This window comes from Sorex araneus, chromosome 1, assembly GCF_027595985.1.
Source record: "Sorex araneus isolate mSorAra2 chromosome 1, mSorAra2.pri, whole genome shotgun sequence".
Classification (NCBI taxonomy): domain Eukaryota; kingdom Metazoa; phylum Chordata; class Mammalia; order Eulipotyphla; family Soricidae; genus Sorex; species Sorex araneus.
Window position 1 is genome coordinate 196,522,991 of NC_073302.1, and position 23,454 is coordinate 196,546,444.

General features: G+C 57.9%; 1 protein-coding gene across 1 annotated transcript in view; it reads right to left on the reverse strand.

The window, feature by feature from the left end:
• MYO16 (myosin XVI) overlaps positions 1–23,454 on the reverse strand; it is a 310,488-nt gene that overhangs the window by 251,432 nt on the left and 35,602 nt on the right. Inside the window, 1 exon segment of the mRNA XM_055126930.1 lies at positions 11,287–11,357. Coding sequence (XP_054982905.1) covers positions 11,287–11,357 — 71 coding nt within the window.

Sequence of the window (23,454 nt, forward strand, 5' to 3'; positions counted from 1 at the left end):
CCCCCGAGCACAAAGCAACACAACGACAAAATGCTAAAATCAGACTGTAGATGTGTTCAGAGTTTGCACGCTGGAACCAATGGAACATTGAGACTGAAGTGGACGATCAAGTGAAAAGAAACACTGAGCTCTAGAGTCACAGCATCACTGGACGGTCCGGCCCAGGGCCAGAGCCCAGGAGGCAGGAGGCTTTCTGCACACGGGTGACCCGAGTCGGTCCCCGAGCCCCTCCAGGAACGACCCCAAGCAAAGAGCCGGAGTGAGGCCTGAACACATCAGAGGTGCCCCCCCCTCCCCGCAGCAGCGGGGCTGGAGCTCGAGGGAGGGGCTTGCCTCGCGCACCGCAGACCCAAGGTCGCTCCCCAACAGCCATGTCGTCCCCTGGGCGGCACCTGGAATGATCCCTGAGCACAAAGCCAGGAGCAAGCTCCGAGCACAGCCAGGTGGGGCCCTCAACCAAAAACAAACAAACCAAGACACAAAAGCATAAAACAACGGCCGCAAAAAGGACCTGCAAAATCAGACAGAAGATGTGTGAAAACTTAGACATTTTGGTAAGACAGATTAGAGAAAACCTGAGTCCATTATTAGGAGATCACCTCCCCTGCAGACCGGTCTGCAGATGCAATGCAAAGGCAATCAAAGCGCCCGCAGTGATTTGTCGGAATTGGAAAACGGACTCTAAAATTCATAAATCAGTACAAAGACCCGTGATAGCCAAAATTCCTGGGGAACAGCAGTAAGCAGCCTAATTCCAACACATAAAGTAGAGGAGATGGGGCAAGGGTCACGACAGCCAACGGGTCAGTGAACAACCCAGTCCTCGTGCAACACGGGTTCTCAAGGACACTTCCCAGGCCGGGGAAAAAGGTGGTCTTCATGCACGGGGCTGAAACAACCGTCTCCACGGAAGCAGAGAAGACCCCTTGGCCTCGCCCTTGTGAGGAACTGGCCCAGAACAGACCACAGGAATCAATTTAGCTTTCTCAAGACTCTTTTACAGGAGCCCCCATGGCAGAATAACTTGATTTTCTGCCCCTGAGCAAGGAATTCGGATACAGGCACCCCGGGTCGCAAGAAGGGTGGTGGTCAGACCAGATAACCAGACCCATATCACAAGACCCATATCACAAGACCCGGGACTGCCCCCAGAACCAGGACATTCCTGAATGTTGCGCCAATACTGATCTCTAAAACCATAGGCTAAGGAGTGATGTCCTTTAAATAGATTGGTTAAGAAAGTTTGTAATATTACAAATCTATTGGCTATGAAATGCGCGGACTCTGCTGTAACGGCCGGGGAAGACCTATATAAGATCTCCTTTGGAGAAGCTCGGGATCTTTTGCCCAACCTGCTGGACCTGCGTGTCCGTGTAGGCAGCTGGACCCTGGCTAGCCAGTCTTACAATAAACCCTGCTTGCTGTTTGCAGTCTCTGGAGTCTCTTTGTCATTATAGGGAGATCTTGATCCGCACCCTAACAGCCCTGAACCCTACACAAAGTCAACAACTAAAGAACAGAATGAAAAGTATAAATACCCAGATCTTCAAAAAATATCCAGGAAAGAAGATGGGAGAAAATCTATGATGTCGCTAAAAGTAAAATTCACAAGGGGTAATATTAACGACCTGGACCTTATCAAAATCAGAAGCTTCCAACCCTCATGAGACGTGTTCAGAGATTTTCACGGATGTCAGTAACTCAGAGCAAAACAAAAGCAAAACACATTTACTCAAAATACACAAAGACTTCACAAGAGGGCTGTGAAGAAGACAACCCACTTTTTAAAAATTAGGCAAAAAAAAGGTAAACTGACACTCTGGGGGAAAAAGTAGATTCAGGACGCACAGGTCATAAACATAAGTCACTGGAGTTGGGTTCGATCTCTCCCCAGAGATAATCCGTACTCGGGAAGGGCGGGCAGTTCTCACAGGAGCGGGGGCTGGGCAGGGGAGTACTTAGGGCCAGGAAACTTCGGGTCAGTCTCGAGACCTGCTGTGAGCTGGAACAGTAGCCAGTGTCCCTCCCGGGCCCTGATGGCAGAGGGGACCTTGCCCCCTGCACCCCGTCCACGGGGGCCGCGGGTCTGGACACTGGCTGGTGAGGTGAGGAGCAGAGCTGGGAAGACCAACTGTCAGCATTCGGAGTCTGGCCCACGCCTCTGAGGAAACGCACAGGCGAGCCGCCTCTCTCCTCCGCTCTGCCTTCCTGAGAGCCCGGGGCCAGCCCGGGACCCACAGTTACAATCCCAAAGCCCCCGGACTGGCCTGCCCTGTCCCCTCAGGGAAGCAGGAGCTGATGAGACGCGAGGGGGGAGACACCAGGCCCTGCACAGCTCACAGGATTCTGAATAATAACCTGACAGCCGTCAATACCCTCTGATCACACCTGTCTGACAAGACTGTGACGGCCGAGCACCCCTGCTTCCGTGACCCTGCCTGCAACACGGCGGGCAGAGTGACCCGAGTCCCCGTGGGAAGGGCTCTCCCTCTTCGCGACACGTCCTGATCCCGCTCACCCTTCGGCAAGCAGGGGATTCTCCGGGTGGCCCGGGACAGCCGCCGGCCAGTGGCTGCCCTCCCCTCAGTGCCCCCCGCCCCAGCACCCCTGCTTCTAGAAAGCCTCCCGTAACCTCCTGCCCTGGGAACCACCCCTAGGCCCGAGCAGGAGGGGCCTGCGGGGCCCACCAGGGTCACGTGAAAATGTGGGTGTCCACCCCAAACGATGAAGGGTTTCGGGGTGATGGCCTCGGACGGGAAACCCCAGGCAGGGTGGCACAGCAGGCAGCGCCTGCCTTGCTTGCGGCTCAGCCAGGGGCGATCCCCAACGCCCCACCAGGTGTGACCCCCGAAACAAACGGACAAACCCAGGCAAGGACTTAGGGCACAAGACCCCGCGAGACCCCGCGCGCGCCCCCCCCCTTCCTCACGCTGCCCTCCAGCTTCCCTCCGGCCCACCTGTAACTCTGCCCGAGGGGCCTTCGCAGCCCCCCGGCACACCTGGGAACACCCCGAGAGCCCGAGTACAGACCCAGGGTGGACACGCCGCCTGGTCGTGGCTTCACTGTCCAGAGAAGACATGTTCCCCGGGGGGAGCATTGTGGCACGGGGCTCTCACGCACACAGAGAGCCACTGGATCAGACAAGGACGTTGCCTCTCGTCAGTTTGCTGTGCACCAAGGGTTGAGCTCTGGAGGGTGAGCTTCCCGCAGATTCTCCCAGAATCTCTGCACATTTACGCGCACAGGCTCCTGAGCTCTCTGTCCTCTCCGGCCCCTCCTGGCTCGCGCACTGGCCGGCAGGGCGGATGGGGCGTCAGGGATGCTGGGACAGCCCCGTGTGGCAGTTTTCCAGGCGTCCCTCCCAGGGTGCGCCCGACTGTCCCTGACACTCCGCTCCCCGCCGTGTCTGACGCTGGCCCCGCGCTGGAATGTCTGGCTCTAACACTTCCTCTCAGCCCGATGTCCCAGGCTCCTCCAAACAGGCCCGGGAAGCACCCTGGCATGTGCCGACCCCGTGAGCTGCTGGTGAACGCCCGTGGAAGAGAGAGAGCGACACCTGGCCCAGTTGGCAGCCAGGCAGCGCTGGGCAGTTTCCCGGGCAGTGCCCTGGGTCTGACGGTGTCCGACAGGGGACGCTTTACGCTTTCTCATGTCTGAGCCCAAGTCGGCACGTGCGAGAGACTCGGCAGAAGAGGCTCCGAGCACCACGGGAAGCAAGTAAGGAAGACCGTTGTAGGCGACAGCCACGCCGTCCTTCCCGGTGTCTTGTCACACGGAGGCGAGAGCCGCTGTAGCTCTCTTGTTTGGCTAGGAGGCTCGCCCTGAACAACCTGGAACTCTCACTCAGAAAGGCAGGACCTGGCAGGCACACAGAGAGCCACTCGGTCAGACGAGGAAGTCACCTCTCGTCAGCTTGCACCGAGGGTCGAGCCTCTGGCGGGTGAGATCTAGAGGCTGGGGGTTTTCAGGAAACCGTTCGTTTCTCTGTCTTGATCCCAGGGCGGCAGGGGCAGCCTCCAGCCTGACCGAGATGTGACGGAAGGAGGCAGATTGTGTGGAGAAGGTTTTCTGCGACACGAAGACCAGTGAGGACTGTGCAGTGGCTGTGTGGGGAGCGGAAGTGATGATTCGATCCATTGGGTCAGCTCTGCCCCATCTCCTTGGAGGATCAGGACTTCTCACGGTCCAAAAGCACCTTTCTACCCTCAGAGACAGAGACGGAGGATAGAGAGCAGAGGGAGAGAGTTGTGTCTACTGCCAAATTTGAATTTGTGGTGATTTCCAGAACGTCTGAGGTTTTATGGGGTTTGCGTGTGGTCTGGAATATTCCGCACCCACCCGCCGGCTGCTGTGCCTTTCACTGGCGTGGGTGGGTGTGACTGGTCCCCTTGCAGGCACCGGGTCCAGGGAAGCACCGCTATCTCGCACTGCCGTGTCACCTTGAGCATACTCGCATCATTTCTGCTTCTCGGGTCTTTCCCTTCTGGAGAACAGTGATAAGCAAATCACCCTGGCATGAATAAAGTGCCCGACCACTCTGGCCTGGGAAGCGTTACTCCTTCCACCTGCGTCAGCAGTGGCCACAGCCTCCAGGCAGCTGAGATGATGGAGCAAAGATGCCCAGGGCCGCAGGCATTCACCCTGCGTTTCACCACGCAGACAGACTGTTCCTTGCTGCAAATGCTTACTCCAGCCGGGCGAGCACTGCCAGGAGTGATCCTGGAGTGCTGAAACAGAAACAAACAAACAAAAATCCTACTGAAAATACTGTGCAAAAAACATCAAACAGCTATATCAACTTAACAGGCCATGAGGGTTGAAACCATCTCTCAATTTAACTCTGAAAACAGTGTCACTTTTTAAATGAGTGGAACAGGACACAATGGAGTGGAATAGTCTCCCGTGTTCATGGAAGAACTAAGACGAGCAAAAAATGCTATCTTGCCTACGGCATAATAAAGATTCAGTGCAATTCCTATAAAAATTCCAATGGCGGCTCTCCGCCAAGATACGACCCGGGCGGCCGCACGTTTGTGTGGCCTCTCTGCTGCTGATCCGCCACGATCCTGAGGCCAGCTAGACTACTTCTGGTACCAGCAGCTGCTCACAGATATGTCTCTAGACTGTGAACTAAGCCATAGCCCCACGCTAGCCGAGGAGGGGAAAGGTCTTTCTTTCTCGCTTTTTTTCCCTTTTCGGGGAAAGACGGCATGGCGTCCACCATTTTATAAGGTCCATTAAGGAGGTACAAACTTGGACGTGTGGGAAGAAAAGAAAAAAAAAAAGAGGTATCAACTTGCAACAGCGGGACACGTGGGTGATCTCGGGACGTGGGCGATACTGGAGCGCTCTCCGCCAAGATGCAACCCAGGTGGCCGCACGTTTGTGTGGCTGCTCTGCTGCTGATCGACCATGATCCGGAGGCCAGCTAGACTACTTCTGGTACCAGCAGCTGCTTGCAGAAATGTCTCTAAACTGTGAACTAAGCCATAGCCCCATGCTGCCCCAGGAAGGGAAATGATGCGATTTCTGACATAAACCTCCCTGGACTTAGTTACTAAAATACTAAAATACAGAAATCCTAAACTTCAGATCTCTTCATTCTCAGCAATGGAAAACTAATTATCAAATGCTTCCTTGTCAGCAGGGCTGTTTTTTGGAGTGAAACTCCAACAACAATAGTGAGTTTTGTGTTGAAATATGGAATGTGATCAAGGTAAAGACAAAATGAAGTGAAACTTATCAGCTTTGCAGGCAGGGATGGGGGGTGAGGGGGGTGGGAGGTATACTGGGGTTTTTGATGGTGGAATATGGGCACTGGTGAAGGGACGGGTGTTTGAGCATTGTATAACTGAGACATAAGCCTGAAAGCTTTGCAACTTTCCACATGGTGATTCAATAAAATCACTGTATCACTGTCATCCCATTGCTCATCAATTTGTTTGAGCGGGCACCAGTAACGTCTCTCATTGAGAGACTTATTGTTACTGTTTTTGGCATATCCTGGCAAGCTACCCGTACGTATTAGATATGCCAATAAAATAAATAAATTAAGGGGCCGGAGCGATAGCACAGCGAGTAGGGCGTTTTCCTTGCATGCAGCCGACCCGGGTTCGATCCCCGGCATCCCATATGGTCCTCCAAGCACCGCCAGGAGTAATTCCTGAGTGCAAAGCCAGGAGTAACCCCTGAGCATCGCTGGGTGTGACCCAAAAAGCAAAATTAAAAATAAATAAATAAAATAAAATTCCAATGGCATTCTTTAAGGATACAGAACAAATGCTGTTGACATTTGTATGGAGGGGCTGGAATGATAGCACAGCAGGGAGGGTGTTTGCCTTGCACGCGGCCGACCCAGGTTCAATTCCCACCATCCCATATGGTCCCCTGAGCACCGCCAGGGGTCACTCCTGAGTGCATGAGCCAGGAGCAACCCCTGAGCATCGCTGGGTGTGACCACAAAACAAAACAAAACAAAACAAACCAACCAACGTTTGTATGGAATCCTAAAACTCCCCGAACAGTCAAAGAAACTCCAAGGAAAAAGTGAAGGATAGCCCTATTTTTATTTGGGGGGAGAACGCCCAGGCAGTCAGCAGAGGCGGCAGGGCCCCTCCTGGCCGTGAGTGACCATCGGCAGACGGCTCCGCCCCGCAGCCCAGGGTACAGTGCTGCTCGGAGCCCCTCAGCAGGGCAGCCAACACACGGTGCAGGGTTGAGTGCAAGGAGGAAGGACTTCCAGAGAGGTCCTGCGGGGAAACCTGAGAGTCAGATCCTAAAAAACAAACTGAGTCTGTGTCTCACACCATGCGGTGGATTAAAGACCTTGATACCAGGCCAGAACCCACAGAGCACAGCAAGGAAAACACAGGCAGAAACTCTTCGTGATGGTGACCTCAGAGATACTCCAGTGATTCAACTCCACTGGCAGAGGGCAGGGGAAGCAGAAAGAAACAAACAACGTCAAACCGAACTTTTTCAGGCAAAAGAAACTAAAGCTTCTAAAGGCACTCTACTATCACTCCACTTTTATCACTTGTATCCCGTTGATCTTCGATTTGCTCGAGTGGGCACCAGTAACATCTCCATTCATCCCTGTCGCGTGCTAGTGTAGCCCAGTGATATCTGCTCGCTCCAGGAACAGGAAGAGCCTCTAACCATTCATGCAGGGTCTTGATGAAGAAGTCTGACCCTCTCGTCTTCTGACGTCCCGTGGAATCCAGTCGGTAAGAGCTCTAGTCCAGCGATCGTCTCTGAATCACATTACGTGTCCGGCCCATCTGATTTTTGATGTCCTGGCAAATGAGGCAGCGTCCCTGATTCTTGACCGTCGATGGAGGTCGAAACTCCGGATTCCTTCTCTCACTTGAGTGAGACATGATACTCCCAGCATAGCTCTCTATCCCCCACTACCCAGCCCCCGCCACGCTCCAGGCCGCTTTCCGGACACTCGGGCCGAACCTCACACGTGAGTGAAGCCCCACAGAACCACAGAACCAGTGATACTGCCCTGGTGAGGGGCCCTGTGCCCGCCCGGCAGGGAAATGCCTCCGGAATCCACACCGACGGGGAGTCCTGGGTCACGGCAGGAGCTCCGGGCGCTCTGGGCAGGCTCCCTGCGGGCACCGCCCCTCCCGGCACCCCACACAGACAGGCTGCCCGTCCCTCAGCGCCGGGGCTCTGAGAACATGCAATTAGAGCCGCGCGCCTCCTGGCAGGGGCAAGGTGGGGCGCCCAGCAGAGCCGCCTTGCGTGACACCCCGGAAGGCTAAATTGCCTTTCTCAGCGCCCACGGCGGCTGAAACCCTGTAATCTCATCTCACTGGCAACCTGCAATTTCTCATTTGCTTGTATTTACTCCATAGCCCTGGAGGGGAAGACTCAGCACAGAGCCCTCAGCACCCGCCCACAGGCCTCCCGCCCTGGTCTCTCACTGCAGCCTCGCACCCGGGCCACAGGGAAAGTGCGTATGTCTGCGCTGGGCTAAGGGCTCAGACGTCGGCCCCGGCTACCTACCGCCTCAGTCTTCTCGCCTCGTTGCTCTTTTTGACGCGGCCATTTTCTGAATCTTTATCCCCGGCTACCCGGACCCAAAATAACATTCAGCTCGGGGGTCCGAGTGCCCCTTGCCCGCCCACGCCTTCGCCCTCCTACCCCCGCCATGAGGAGGACGTGGAAGGCCTGACTGAGCCCCGGCTCTCCCGGGACACACGTGACTCACAAGCGGGAGGCCCGCGGTTCACTCCCGGCACCGTGATTAGAATGAGAAGAAACAAAGAGGGATATAAAGAATCTGAGACAGTCGGAGGTTTCGAGGCTCAATCTAGCAGGGAGAAAAGCACTAATCCACTAATTATTATCCTCCGTGACAAGTCTATAGAAGCAAGAACTGCACGTTATGAGACGCTGGATCAAAGCAGATGAGGTCGGATCCGGGGCCCAGCAAGCCTTCAGCGAAGAGCGCGAGGTGGCTGAGTACCCAACACCTGGGCACGCTCACCTGCTCATCCCTGCTCCGAAAAGCGTCAATCAGGCGCATTGTTCGCTCCCTCTCAGAAAACTCGTCTGCTCGCAGAGATCTGCATCTCTGCGTCTTGCGTCTCTGCGTCTCTGTGTCTCTAGCTTCAGACAACATCAAGTATTGATCAATCTAGCGAGCTTGTACGTGGACCGACAGACTCGCCCGGTCCTCCGAGCGTTACCAGGTGCTGGCAGTGTCATGTGGGCTGAGAGCCACAGACTCGTGCCTTGCTGGCCACACAGCAGGAAGTGGACAGTCGGCAGAGACACCGACGCGGAGCCTGGGGGATGGTCGGGGTGTTAGACAGGCAGACACTGACCACTCACCGGGGACCTACTGTGTGTCCAGTTCCTGGATGACCAATAGAAATGATCGCATGAGCCACAATCTCCTTGGTGACAGTGTTTCATCACATACGAATTAGCCAACACGACAAGGTGGGTTGAGCGTGGGGTCGGCCGGGAGCGTCTCGAGACCCACAGGGTGGCAGGGCCTGTCGGCTGAGATGTGCTTGGAGCAGGGGCCGGGAGGGCATGGCCCCCAGGGGATGCCAGAGGGGGCACCTGGGTGGAAGCGAGATGGACCCTTGGGAGCCAGCACCAGGACGGGGACACGGAGGGGGCAAGTGTGTGTGTGTGTGTGTGCGGGGCACAGGCGGTCATGGCCTGGCCAGAGCTGCAAGGCCAGTCGGCCCTGCCTGGCGAGAGGGCGCCTGGACCCCGGGTGGGGGTGGGACGAGGACCAGCTGTCCCGTGAGAAAGATGGGCGGGGGCAGGGAAGGGCCTGTGGGCAGGGGCGAGGCCAAGCTGAGGGCCGGGTAGGGGGGGCCGGGAGGGCTGCTGGCTCTCGGCTGGGCGTGGGGTAAGAGGCAAGGGCACAGCAGCTGGTGGGTGGGGTCTGCGCTCCACGCAGGGCACTGAGTCTACACGGTACCGCATCTCACACACACACACACACACACACACACACACACACACACACAGCAAGGAGAAGGGGCAGTATCTCTCTGTCTGTTTCTCTCCAGACAGGCACACACACACACACACACACGCACGCACACACGCACACACATGCACGCACACGCACACACGCGCACACGTGCACACGCACACACATGCACGCACACGTGCAAGCACACACATGCGCACGCGTGCACACACACGCACACACACACACGCGCGTGTGCAGTCAGGGGTGGTGGTCTGTGCCCAGCTGAGCCTGCGCAGGCAGGGCTGGAGGCGACCCTGAGTCCCCGCCCCCCGCCGCCAGCCTGCGGGAAGGGGCTCTGTCTGTCCCGGGAAGAGTTGGTGCTCGTGGGGGCCCGGCCAGGCCTCTCAGCCCCCCGTGCCACCGCAGGGCGACACCCACCGCTGGGCCTGGCAGTGCTGGGCGCCAGGGCCCGGCTCTCACCTACGCTCGGGCCGAGGCCAGCGCTGCCTCCCGGCCCGAGACCCCGCAGAGCTCCCCCCCAGCCGGCTGTGTCGCGCACCAGAGGCCCGGCGTGTCGCTCACGGAACCGGCACGGGCCCAGGACAGCGGGCGTGGTGGGGATGTTCCTTTCCTGCCCAGCTGGTCCTCGCAGCCACACTCGGAGGAGTGCAGTGACCACCCCGTGTCCCGGGTGGGGAGAGGAGCCTGGCTGGGGGCAGCCCCCCAACACACACCTGGGCTGCCCGGGGCGGTGGGAGGAAGGGCAGGAAGCGGCCCAGTCTCTGGCCGTCCCGCCCGGGGCTCAGCGGGAGGAAGGAGGCGGCGGGGTCCACGCGAGCGTCCGAGTGTCCACTCTGGAAGGCAGCACACTGCCCGCCCCGCCCCGGGCTGGCCCTCGCCCCTGAGGGGCCGGGCGCTAAGGGGGGGCTGCCTCCTGGACACGGGGCGGGAGGGACAGCAGGGTCAGACCTGAGAGGGCAAAGGGCAGCCTTGCCGGGGGCAGGAACAGCTGGACCCCGAAGGGGCCAACTGCGCCCACAGCTCTGTGGACACTCCCAGGGCGGGGGGACAGGGGGACACTCCCAGGGCGGGGGGACAGGGGGACACTCCCAGGGCAGGGGGGGACAGGGGGACACTCCCAGGGCGGGGGGACAGGGGGACACTCCCAGGGCGGAAGGACAGGGGGACACTCCCAGGGCAGGGGGGGACAGGGGGACACTCCCAGGGCTGAGGGGGACAGGGGGACACTCCCAGGGCTGAGGGGGACAGGGGGACACTCCCAGGGCGGGGGGACAGGGGGACACTCCCAGGGCAGGGGGGGACAGGGGGACACTCCCAGGGCTGAGGGGGACAGGGGGACACTCCCAGGGCGGGGGGACAGGGGGACACTCCCAGGGCAGGGGGGGACAGGGGGACACTCCCAGGGCTGAGGGGGACAGGGGGACACTCCCAGGGCTGAGGGGGACAGGGGGACACTCCCAGGGCGGAAGGACAGGGGGACACTCCCAGGGCAGGGGGGGACAGGGGGACACTCCCAGGGCTGAGGGGGACAGGGGGACACTCCCAGGGCGGGGGGACAGGGGGACACTCCAAGGGCGGGGGGACAGGGGACACTCCCAGGGCGGGGGGACAGGGGACACTCCCAGGGCGGGGGGACAGGGGGACACTCCCAGGGCGGGGGCGGGGCAGACCCCCTCGGGCTGGCTCGGGCTCATCCCTTAGCACAGCCAGGGCCCTGAGCCGTCATGCAGCCACCCGGAGGCCATCCTTTCCCTTCCCTCAGTTCGCCAGCGCCAAGCCCCCCCGGACACCCCCCCGCAGGCTCCGTCCTTACCAGGTGCAGCAGGGAGCCCCCGGAGCAGTTGAGGCCGTGCGGGTCGGCCCCCGCCGTCAGCAGCCTCAGCACTGAAAGAGAAGAGGACAAGGGTCAGCACTGGGCTCTCCACGACGTCCACTGTCCACCGCGGGCAGAGGGCCAGGCCGGTGGCCCAGGGCAGCCCTCGGAGGGTGAGTTTCTCTCAGGCTCTGCCGCGTCTGTCCCTGGGGTACTGGGAGGAAGGACGGACGCCCGGAAAGGACCCTCCATGGGGGCGCGTCCCCCCACAGGCTCACATCGCTGACAGGGGCTGACAGAGGCTTCCTCCTCCACGGAAGGGGAGTGGGCGCCTGGGACGCTTCAGATCCACTGTTCAGAGAGGGACAGACGACAGGGACGGGTCACTGGGATGGGTGTGGGGTCAGTGGGCAGTGGGGTCACTGGGCATGGGCGTGGGGTCAGCGGGCAGTGGGGTCACTGGACATGGGTGTGGGGTCAGTGGGCAGCGGGGTCACTGGGATGGGTGTGGGGTCAGCGGGCAGCGGGGTCACTGGACGTGGGCGTGGGGTCAGTGGGGTCACTGGGATGGGCGTGGGGTCAGCAGGCAGCGGGGTCACTGGGATGGGTGTGGGGTCAGCGGGCAGCGGGGTCATGGACGTGGGCATGGGGTCAGCGGGCAGTGGGGTCACTGGACGTGGGCGTGGGGTTAGGGTTATGTGAGAAACCAGCATTAACAATATTGGAAATCTTAGAATCTCAATAAAATTAAAAGTACGACGGGGGGAATGGCTCTTCCCCGTGGGTGTCCTTCCTGCAGCGAGAATCGAATTCTCCTCCTACCTCCACCTTCCTGGGTGGGCAGCGCCCGAGAAACACAGCTCAGGGGGCGTGGTCGGGGGGTCCCTGTGACCATTCCCACACGGTCTCCCGCCAGCAGGCAGGTCCCTCTTCTCTGCTGAGGGACCCTCTCGGAGGCAAGGCGGGCCCGGACCTTCCTCTACCTTGCTGTGTTTCTAGCACCCTCCGACCCGTGGTTCAATACCCAGACACACAACAAGCATCTGAGGATCTCGGGCTTACTTATCTCACACTGACAAAGTCCTTTCAAACCTAGCAAAGACATCTGCACGCTGATGAGCACTGCAGCGATGTTCACTCCGCCAAGGTCTGAAAGCAGCCCAAGTGCCCGAGAACCAATGACAGATGTGGAAACAGAGGTGCATCTACACGGTGGAATACTATACAGCGGTGAGGAAGATGAAGTCATGCAATTTGCTGCCACATGGATGGAGCTGGAGAGATTATCACCGAGCGAGTCCGTCGGGCAGAGAGGGACAGACAGACCAATCTCTCAGGGGAAACAGAGTAGGGGAATGACCGATGCCCACAGTCAGCGGGCCTTAGAGCTGGGCTTCAGAAGGGGGGCAGGGGTGAGGGACACTAGGGAAATGGAGGGGAGTGGACGCCTGGGAGGAGGGAGGCAGGGGTGCTGGAATTGTTTGTGGAGGGGTCCTACAGTTACAGTTGGCAAACCACAAAGTCAAACACTGAAATCTTAGAATATCCAAGGAAGGTGACGGCGGGTCCGGACGTGCTTTCTGAGGGGCTCCGGGCCACACCCAGCAGCTGGCTGGCGAGAACGGCCGTTCCTGTTAGTCCCGCTCACCTAGAGGCGCTTCGTGGTCCTCACGGCCCGGCCGTGGGGTGAGCACGGGCGGACGCGGGGCAGCTCCCGCTTCATCCGTGGAGACGTGGGAAAGAGCTTCCGGTTCCTCCGTCGGGCCCAACACACGGGCCAGACTGCGCCGTAATGACAGTACAGGGACCAGGAGGTCCCGGGGTCAGGAGGGTCAGGCTGGGGGCCTGGCCCCGATGGGAAAAGACTCCTCTAAGCCCCAGTTTATCCACCAATGAAATTACGGAAAATAAAAAGTTATTAGTAAGCCGTTGGCTCCCGCCCACGGGGCCGTGGCGAGAAGGGAAGGGGGTCGGCATGTTCCGGCATGTTCCGGCACGTGGGCAGGGCCCAGAGCTGCCGGCAGAGGTGTGGCAAGTCTCAGACCCCAGGGGACCTTCCGGGGAGCTGCCAGGACCCGTCCCTCCCGCTGCAGCCCACGGGCCCCGGGCCTCGCCCTGCACAGTGCTCCAGAGCAGCCAGCCCGCCAGGGAGCAGGCGGGGGAGGCTGAGCGGGGGCACCAGGGACCGTGTCCTTGACACTGCGGGACCCGAGCCTTCTGGGGGCCGGGGAGACCCCCACAGTGCGGGGCAAGAGCGACTTTCATTCCCTCCACTCGCGGAGAGTTGCTCGAGTGGCCACTGTCTGACTCTCCAGGCGCAGATGGAGCCACGGGACAGCGAGACGGGGGACGCGAGAGGCCCTGAGCCCCCAGCACGGTCCCTCCCCCCGGAGCCTGGACGCCTGCGGAAGTGGCCACACCACAACCGGAACCGAAAGCCATTCAAATGGCCTCATAATTAGTAATTTTGTGGGAAACTGCCCAAATTTATGTTCAAATGCTTCTCTGAAAGGGCCTGGGCTCCTAGCAACCTGGCAATCCCATGGTTTAACTGACAGGCGGGTGAAATGACAGCTCTCCTCCGAGCCTTTCTGCTACAGTAAGCTCGGCAAGGAAACAGCCCAAGGAGAAACAGCCATCTGGGGACCAAGCAGAATAATGAGGCTTCGGCTTCCGTTTATAGAGTCGCCGCTTGGAACTGATTCAGCATTTACTGTATATTTGTGGCTTCTCCTGCAAGCTGCCGCAGAATTCCACCACGGCGTCTGTGGGAGAGGCAGAATCTGATATTCAGGAAGAAACAGCCCGTCTCTACGATCTTTGTTACTGGGATTAGAAAAAAAAAATAATAGAGGACTACAACAGCCCGTGAAAACTCCGCACAGGAAATCTCTGGATATGCAGGTGGTTCCGCCCGTCCCCACCGGCAGCAAGCCCCGGCCGGGCCTGGCAGGCTGCATCCGAGACTCTCGTTCTCCCGGCCGCTGTCTGGGGGAGGGAGAGCACCTCCTGCCCCTCGAGGACCGCGTGGCACTCCCTGGGACAGCTATGCGGCGGCCCCTCGGAGTGTCATCAGAGCTGGAGTCCAGTGTGGCCGTGTCACATGTGCAACCACACGCACGGCTGTTGGGGGGCGCGCGGCTCACAAAGATTTTACACTTGAAACCTGCCAGGGAAAGGAGGGGAAAACAAAGTGCAGCCTTGGGGACAAACACTTTGGCCCCCCAGAAGGAAAATTCTAGAAGGAGAGGAGGGTGAGGTCACTGTAACTCAGTCATCGGCCAGCCCGACTGATGGGCACTGGGCATGTCTCACATAAGTTGCCCATTTTTTCTTTTCTTTTTTCTTTTTGGGTCACACCTGGCGATGCACAGGGGTCACTCCTGGCTCTGCGCTCAGGAGTTACTCCTGGCGGTGCTCGGGGGGGACCCTATGGGATGCCGGGAATCGAACACGGGTCGGCTGTGTGCAAGGCAAATGCCCTACCGGCTGTGCTAACGCTCCAGCCCCTGCCCAATTTTTCTATGAATTTGATCTTCTTTATGCATGAGTAAAATCTACAAAAATCAAGCCTGTGTCACTTTTGCAAAAGGATCATGCGTGAAGCGTGTTGCTCAGCTTGTAAGGGTTTCTCGGCCCTCTGGGACGCACTGTGACGGGCGAGTGTGTTCCAAGGAGTGGGGGGAGACAAGCCGTCAGTGATCACATGTGTCGCTGGGATCCTCTGCCGTCACCTGAGCGGGCTGGGCCGGGAGAGCCGGGCCCAGGCCAGGCCCGTCTCCATGGACACTGTCCGGGGGCTTCGGACCATCTCCAGCAGCAAGGGCCCCGAGCGCCCCGCGTCATCGCCGTGTCCACCGGGCTCCCGCCGCGCAGGGAGGGCCAGACTGGAGGAGCAGCCCGGCCCTGCCCGGTCCAAGGGCGTGGACGCAGCCGAGCCTGGTGCAGAGCGGCAGCGCACTGGCCGGGACGTCTGCGGACACAACGGCAGGAAGGGGCGCGTCCTGCCTCCGGGGCTGGGGATGCCCCCGGCCTTTCCTCCCGTGCTCGGAGCAGGACGAGGCCGGAATGGGAGACGCCCGCTGCCCGCCCTCGGACACTGGGCCCTGCTGCAGCTGGGGGGGGGGTACCCACAGGGGATGATGACTGCCTCGTGGAGTGGCCGAGCTCTGACGGGGCCCCGGCCCCAGGGAGGCCTTTCCTGGCTTGCTCTGATGAAAAACAGCGCAGCCTGCAGGAGCACTCCTCCGCGGGGAGTCTCACGACAGCCCCTCGCCAGGTGACCCAGAGTCTGAGAAACCGTGTCCCGCGTGTGCCCAGACTGCCGTTGCGCTCCTCCTCCACAGGTGTAAGACCACACACGTGTCCTTCCTGTGCTGGGCTCCTAAGTGTGGATGAACTACGAGGGGGTTGGGGAAGACAGTGGGACAATGGTGGGGGGCGTGGACACTGGGGGAGTGGACACTGGGGAATGGACTCTGGGGGAGTGGACTCTGGGGGAGTGGACTCTGGGGAATGGACTCTGGGGGAGTGGACACTGGGGGCGTGGACTCTGGGGAGTGGACTCTGGGGGAGTGGACTCTGGGGGAGTGGACTCTGGGGAATGGACTCTGGGGAGTGGACACTGGGGGAGTGGACACTGGGGAATGGACTCTGGGGGAGTGGACACTGGGAGAGTGGACTCTGGGGAGTGGACACTGGTGGAGTGGACACTGGGGGAGTGGACTCTGGGGGAGTGGACACTGGGGAATGGACTCTGGGGGAGTGGACACTGGGGGAGTGGACTCTGGGGGAGTGGACACTGGGGGAGTGGACTCTGGGGGAGTGGACACTGGGGGAGTGGACTCTGTGGGCACGGACACTGGGGGAGTGGACACTGGGGGATTGGACACTGGGGGAGTGGACTCTGGGGGAGTGGATACTGGGGGAGTGGACTCTGGGGGAGTGGGCTCTGGGGGAGTGGACACTGGGGGAGTGGACACTGGGGGAGTGGACTCTGGGGGGAGTGGGCTCTCGGGGAGTGGACTCTGGGGGAGTGGGCTCTGGGGGAGTGGACACTGGGGAATGGACTCTGGGGGAGTGGACTCTTGGGGAGTGGACACTGGGGGAGTGGACTCTGGGGGAGTGGACTGTGGGGGAGTGAACACTGGGGATGGACTCTGGGGGAGTGGACACTGGGGGAGTGGACTCTGGGGGAGTGGACTGTGGGGGAGTGAACACTGGGGATGGACTCTGGGGGAGTGGACACTGGGGGAGTGGACACTGGGGGAGTGGACTCTGGGGGCACAGACACTGGGGGCATGGACTCTGGGGGAGTGGACACTGGGGGAGTGGACTCTGGGGGCACAGACACTGGGGGCGTGGACTCTGGGGGAGTGGACACTGGGGGAGTGGACTCTGGGGGAGTGGACACTGGGGACATGGACCTGGGGGAGTTGACACTGGGGGAGTGGACTCTGGGGGAGTGGACACTGGGGGAGTGGACACTGGGGGAGTGGACTCTGGGGACGTGGACACTGGGGACATGGACACTGGGGGAGTGGACACTGGGGAGGGTATGGACCCTGGGGAGGTGTGGGCCCTGGGGAGGTGTGGGTCCTGAGGAGGTGTGGACCCTGGGGAGGTGTGGACACTGGAGCAGTGGACACTGGGGAGGGTGTGGTGTCACCGCAGGTGTCCCCGAGCACAGTCAGCAGTGACCCGGTCTATAGACCAGGAGTTAGCCCTGAGTTCTGCCAGATACGGCCCCAAACCCAAAAGGAAGAAAATAATGCATTCTAAATCTGTAGCACTGGAGCACTGTCGTCCGTTGTTCATCAATTTGCTCCAGCGGGCACCAGTAACGTCTCCATTGTGAGACTTTTTGTTACTATTTCTGGCATATCGAATACGCCACAGGGATCTTGCCAGGCTCTGCCGTGTGGGAGGGATACTCTCAGTAGCTTGCCGGGCTCTCTAAGAGGGGCAGAGGAGTCGAACCCGGGTCAGCCACATGCAAGGCAAATGTCCTACCCAATGTGCTATTGCTTGAAGTACAAAATCATAAAATTCTGTATTCTCTAAAAAATTAAAATAATTAAGAACAGAGACATTCACACGTCAGCATGTTTACTTGTTTGGCCCGTGGCAGCAGTCGTGGGTGTTTCTGTCTGAATGCTGCGTAATTTACCAAGGCAAACTCCAAGGACATGTTTGAAAGCACCATCAAGAATAAGACTACGCAGAAAGAGAGGAACAGACATAGGGGGGCATATCATATAAAATATGCTATTTTATATATTTTATATTCCACTCACTTGTGGAATATAAAATATCATAACACGAGATTGACGCCCAAGGATGGTAGAGACAGGGCCAGAAATTTTGCCCCATGGTTGGAGGCCTGTCTCATGAGCTGGGGGAGAAGGCAGCTGGGATAGAGAAGGGGTCACTGAGTCAGGGATGGTTGGAGGGATGCTCGGGATGGGAGACGTGTGCTGAGAGTAGATAAAGGACCAAACGTGATGGCCTCTCAGTGTCTGTATTGCAAACCGTGATGCCCCAAAGTAGAGAGAGTCTGGGGGAGATTGTCTGCCACAGGGGAGGGGTGGGGTGGGGGATCCTGAGGACAATGATGGTGGAGAATGTGCACGGGTGGAGGGATGGGTGTTCCATCATTGTATGACTGAAACTCAAGCATGAAAGCTTTGCAACTGTAGCTCACGGTGATTCAATAAAAGTTTTTTTAAAAAAGAATAAGATTGGGGCTGGAGCAATAGCACAGCGGGTAGGGCATTTGCTTTCCACGCGGCCGACCCAGGTTCAATTCCCAGCATCCCATATGGTCCCCTGAGCACCGCCAGGGGATAATTCCTGAGTGCAGAGCCAGGAGGAACCCCTGTGCATCGCCGGGTGTGACCCAAAAAGAAAAAAAAAAAAAGAATAAGACTATGGTCTGGAGATAGAAGCTCGGACCCTGGTGTGTGACCTCGAGAATCTTCTAGAACTCCCCTTTGGGGTAGGACTCTGGCGCCGACCTGAGGTGGCTGTGTGTGGCTGAAGCACGGCTGGGTGAGCGGCAGCCTGAGCACCGTCTCTCGGGGAGGGGGAGGTGCACAGGCCTCGGCACCACTAGTGTCGCTGGGGAGAGACCCAGGGGGACAGCTCAGAGGGCGGGAAATGCCCTGCACCCGAGCCAGCGATGAGAGCACAGCACTGCCAGAGGTCAGAGGCCACGGGTCACCCGCACAGCTGGCCAGGCAAGCTCGGGGCTCGGGGGAGTTTGTCAGCACCACACACGTCTCCCGCCCCCCGCCAGGTCTGGGAGCTGTGCAGTCGCTCAGACCAGACCCACCGGGCTGTGCTTGGCCTCGCTGGGGTTACAGAACTCCACTGCTGGGCACTGTCCTCGAGCAAGCCCTGTCTGTGCCTCTGGTCATCTGAGCGCGGAGTGTGTGGAGCCATGTGACATGTACTCGGGAACGGGCTCAGCATCATGTATGTTCACAAGCAGACTCCAGGTAGCCCCGAAGCGCTCAGCAGACCACCCAAGCCCCAGTGCACCACGGATACCCGCTGCTGGGGTCGCAACTCCGCATCAAGTGCTCCAGACTTCCTCCTGTTCTCCGACATGATTATCTCAGGGGCTCGATCCCATCTGAGCACCTTGTAGACCATTTTTCCACAACTTTCTAAATATAGTAGGAACAGACTCTTTCACTCGCCTATTCGTGAGCCCAGGGCAGGTGCAGCTAGGAGTGCAGATGCAAAATCACCGCTCTTCAGGCAAACACAAAAGTCCGTATCGTTAGAGATCACAGCCACTAGATGAGAGGATAGTGTCACCGAACACGCATCCTCCATCCCTGTGACTCAAGGGGAAGTAAACCCTTATGGACCACAGACTCGCAAACGACCAAATGGTTAGTGCTGTCTCCTGTCCTCCATAGCTCTCCCTCTCTCCCCCACCCTCACTCTCTCTCTCTGCCCCCTCTCTCTCTCCCTTCTCTCTCTCCCTCTCCCCCCTATCTCCCCGTCCCTCTCTCTCCCTCTTTCCCTCCCTCTCTGCCCCCCTTCTTTCTCTCTGTCTCTCTCTCTCTCCTCCCCCACCCCCTCACATGCTCTCTCTCCCCACAGCTACTTCTCATACTGCCCAGCCCAGACCATGCTGGGTTTCTGGCTCTCCTTCTGTTATTTAAGTCACTTAAAATATAATCTAATGAACGCACAAAAATGGCAGAAAATCTATAAAAAGATTCTGCCCACAAGGCACGAATAGAGTCGCTTTCTTGAGCTCCACACTTCTTGGGGGCAGGCGGGCATCTGGACGGCTCGGCCACCCTCCGCAGGTCTGACAAGGAGCGACGTGCCCGTCTGGCCACTCCAGTGCCCGGGACCTTCGGGGCCGACTCCAGCGTGGGTCTGGGGGAAGCGGGTCCGGGCAAAGCAGGCCGGAGGGGCTGCTTAAACGGCCTGCCAGATCTGCCGGACACAGCACACTGACAACGCGACAAAGAGGAGGGCGGGGCAGCTCGGACCCCAACGGGCGGGCCTTAGCACACGGCAGGTCCAGGGGTCCTTTGGCGTCTACGTGGGGAACAAATATCCCCCCAGGGACGCGCCTGTCCCCTACCACATCCTCTGTGTGTGCGTCCGCTGGGACCAGGACCCGGTTTGTCCAACACGCTTCTTCCAACAGCAAAAGACTCCCAGGGACAGCCGGGGCCTCCTCAGGCGCACTCGCGTGACAGACTGTCCTGTGATGAGGGTGCTCCTGAGCTACACGGCTGCTGGGCCACGGGGCTGTGCGCGGGGCTTCCTCCTGGAGGCAACTGGGGGACACGGTGATGCCTGGGACTGACCCTGGGTCGGCCACGTCCAAGGCAAGCGCCCTGCATGCTGGGCCATCGTGCAGCCCAGGGCCGCTGGCATGACCCGAAACAGGAGTGGGTCTACATAGCGTCTGTATACACTTGAGCTCACTGCTGTTTAGGAAACAGGACATTAAACATGTGATGTTTATTCTGTAGCCCTGTAGTCCCGTCGTCCCGTTGCTCATCAATTTGCTCGAGCGGGCACCAGTAACGTCTCCACTGTGAGACTTGTTGTTACTGCTTTGGGCATGTTGAATACGCCACGGGGAGCTTGCCAGGCTCTGCCGTGCGCGTGGGACACTCTTGGTAGCTTGCCGGGCTCTCCGAGAGGGACGCAGGAATCGAACCCAGGTCGGCCACATGCAAGGCAAACGCCCTACCCGTTGTGCTATCGCTCCAGCCATGTTTATTCTACTTAAAAAAAAAATCAAAAATCCATCTGGAAACTCAGTAAGCAACTCACTATATTTAAATGTCTTTTTTTTCCCCATAAAATGCACTCGTTCCACAATGCCTTTAAATGCAGGGTATGAAATAAAGCTTCCTGATTTCTATTCCTCCTGATCCTTTACGATCTTCTCTCAGAATATGGGTGAGAAATCCCCAGCGACTCACCCAACTGCAGGGGGGATGTGTGCGTAGCCTGCGAGAAGTCAGACGAAACTTGTTTCCCCTTTCTGCGCTGTGGTCCCTGGGGTACTGCTACAGATTCATCCACTTTTTCACAACGGCACCCTCTCAGCAGCTGGCCTCGCCCATCGAACAGTCCCGTCTCATGTGTCCTAAGTGTAAACCCCGCAGCCTCTCCCTAGTATGACCAACACTGCTGTATGGCAGCGTAGACAGCGGGCCGCATTCCCGTCTGGCTCCCGTGACACTGGGCATCACTTCACACTTCTGTGCACTGTACTTAAACTCTGCTTCCTTAGGTCACAAGCAGTTTGATTTTGTACTAGAGAAGAACCTTGCTTCTCAAATCCGCAAAGATCTTTATGTTATTACAGATACCCAAAGTTATGAAAAATGGTTATAATAAGATTTTCTCTAGAGTTCCCACATGTTCTAAAAATATCCTAAACCCCAATCTAAGAAAATAATACATATATTAAAATTTTTTTCCTGCTTTTGGCCACACCCAGCTGTGCTCAGGGCTTACTCTTGGCAGGCTCGGGAGCCGTATGGGCTGCCAGGGGTTGAACCCAGGTCAGCCACGTGCAGAGCAAGCTCCTTACCTGCTGTATTTTATCTCCAGACCCTGTATTTTAAATTTTCTTGTTGGATCAAATGGCTTAGCAGCTCTGAAGCAGCAATTATTTAGATTGCAGCTAACAAAGGAGTTTGACATCCAGGAGGAAGATTATGGAATGAAAGAAGGAGCTGGAAGAAAACAGGCAAGTTCTGTTCCTATAAATTAAGGAGAGAGAGAGAGAGAGAGAGAAAGCATGGAAGAGGTCAAAGGCGCTGTAACAGGAGCCAGTGCTCGAGCAAAATCTGTACGTTGTAGACAATAAAGCAAGGACGTTCCATCAAAGCAGCTGGCTGGGCACAAGAGTGGGCAGAGAAGGGAAGCCACGTTGCTGAGAAGACCCCGGCTAGAGATACTGGACGGCCGCCCACGTCAGGGGGACAGGGCGAAGCAGGGGCTCAGGATCTGTGGCAAAGCCTTGGCTTGGGTCACAGACTGCGACGACCAAGCAGAGGGCAGCAAGGGGGGGCGAGGACGAAGACAAAGGTGAGCCTGAGGTGGGCACAGTGGGGGGTCTCGGCCCCGGGGTGCTGGGGAGGCGCAGGGACTTGAGGAAGAAAACCACGTGGGGAGACAGGCACTGTGGAGACAGGTGTGGTGTAGGGAGAACGCCCACGAGAAGCCACTGCTGGCAGCATAAGCTACTGAAGCATAAAACAGATGGAGGGTAGCCCTGGAGCACTGCCGTCCTGTTGTTCATCGATTGGCTCGAGCGGGCACCGGTAATGTCTCCATTGTGAGATTTGTCGTTACTGTTTTTGGCATACCAAATATGCCACGGGGAGCTTGCCAGGCTCTGCCGGGCGGGCGGGATACTCTCGGTAGCTTGCTGGGCTCTCCGAGGGGGACGGAGGAATCGAACCTGGGTTGGGCAAGTGCAAGGCAAATGCTGTGCTATCACTGCAGCTGGGGATGTAGCTCAGTGGTAGATGGAGTATAAATAAATAATTGTTAAGTTAAAAACACACACACAACAATATTAGAACCCAGTACTTGACTACAATAAAATTAATTAACAATCATAAAATGAAACAGTATGCAAAGATTTTGGTATAGGAGAAGGAAAATGTACGTGGGACAAAATTGTTTCCTGCAGACATCCAAGTCGGTCTCATTTCCTCAGTGCTGCTGAGAGCCGGGACGGGGAGCAGCAGACTACTCTCAACCCACTTTAAAATAACTGAGGGCGGCACACCCAGCAGTACTCAGGGGTTGGTTACTCCTGGCTCAGTGCTCAAGAATCACCAGCTGGACCCAGGCTGCCCACAAGCAAGGCATGTGCCCTCCCCGCTGCACTGTCTGGCCGGTCCCAAACTTGCACACTCTCAGAATAGTGAATGTTTTCTGTACCAAAGGAGTGTTTGTGTAGTACGCTGAAACGGATCGGAGAGTACTCCTAGCTGCTACTTTCAAGAGAGCTTTCCTCTCGGGGCTTATAAAGTAATCCATTAAAAAGGACAAAGATCAGTAGAATCAGCGCTGAAAAGCCAATTAGGGGGGATATATTTATATATTTCTAAAATAAGAACATAACCCGTAGCCTGAACACGCAAATGGGGCCCATTTGCGAAGCCTTTGTGATGAACCTAAGTGCAGAGTCTCAAATCGCTTGTCAGGACTAAAATAAGAATGGGATAATGCATGCAGCGAGGCAGGGGTGCACAGTCAGCGCAGCCCGCGGCTCCTGCACAGTGACACCGTGCACTTCTTAGTTAGAGGGAGTTTAAATGTGTGAGTGCCAGTTAATTCTCTTAATTTTAAAAGGTTCCTTTGGGACCGTTTATCACTCAAGGTCACTCGCTCTGAAGCAAAAGAAGGAACTCTAAAGCACCAAGGAGAAGGGACTCGGGTCTGGGGGGGCCACACCCGAAGGCGCTCAGGACTCCCCGAGCTCCATGCTCGGGGTTCAGTCCTGGCATGGCACTGGGGGACACACAGAGCCAGGGGTAGAACGGGGGTGGGTCTACTGTGCCAGGCGAGAGCCTTGTCGCCTGTACAATCTCTGCTGCATGAAGTATGTTGTGAGTTCATGGATTTCCTTATGGAGCTCACATGATAAACAGAGGCCAA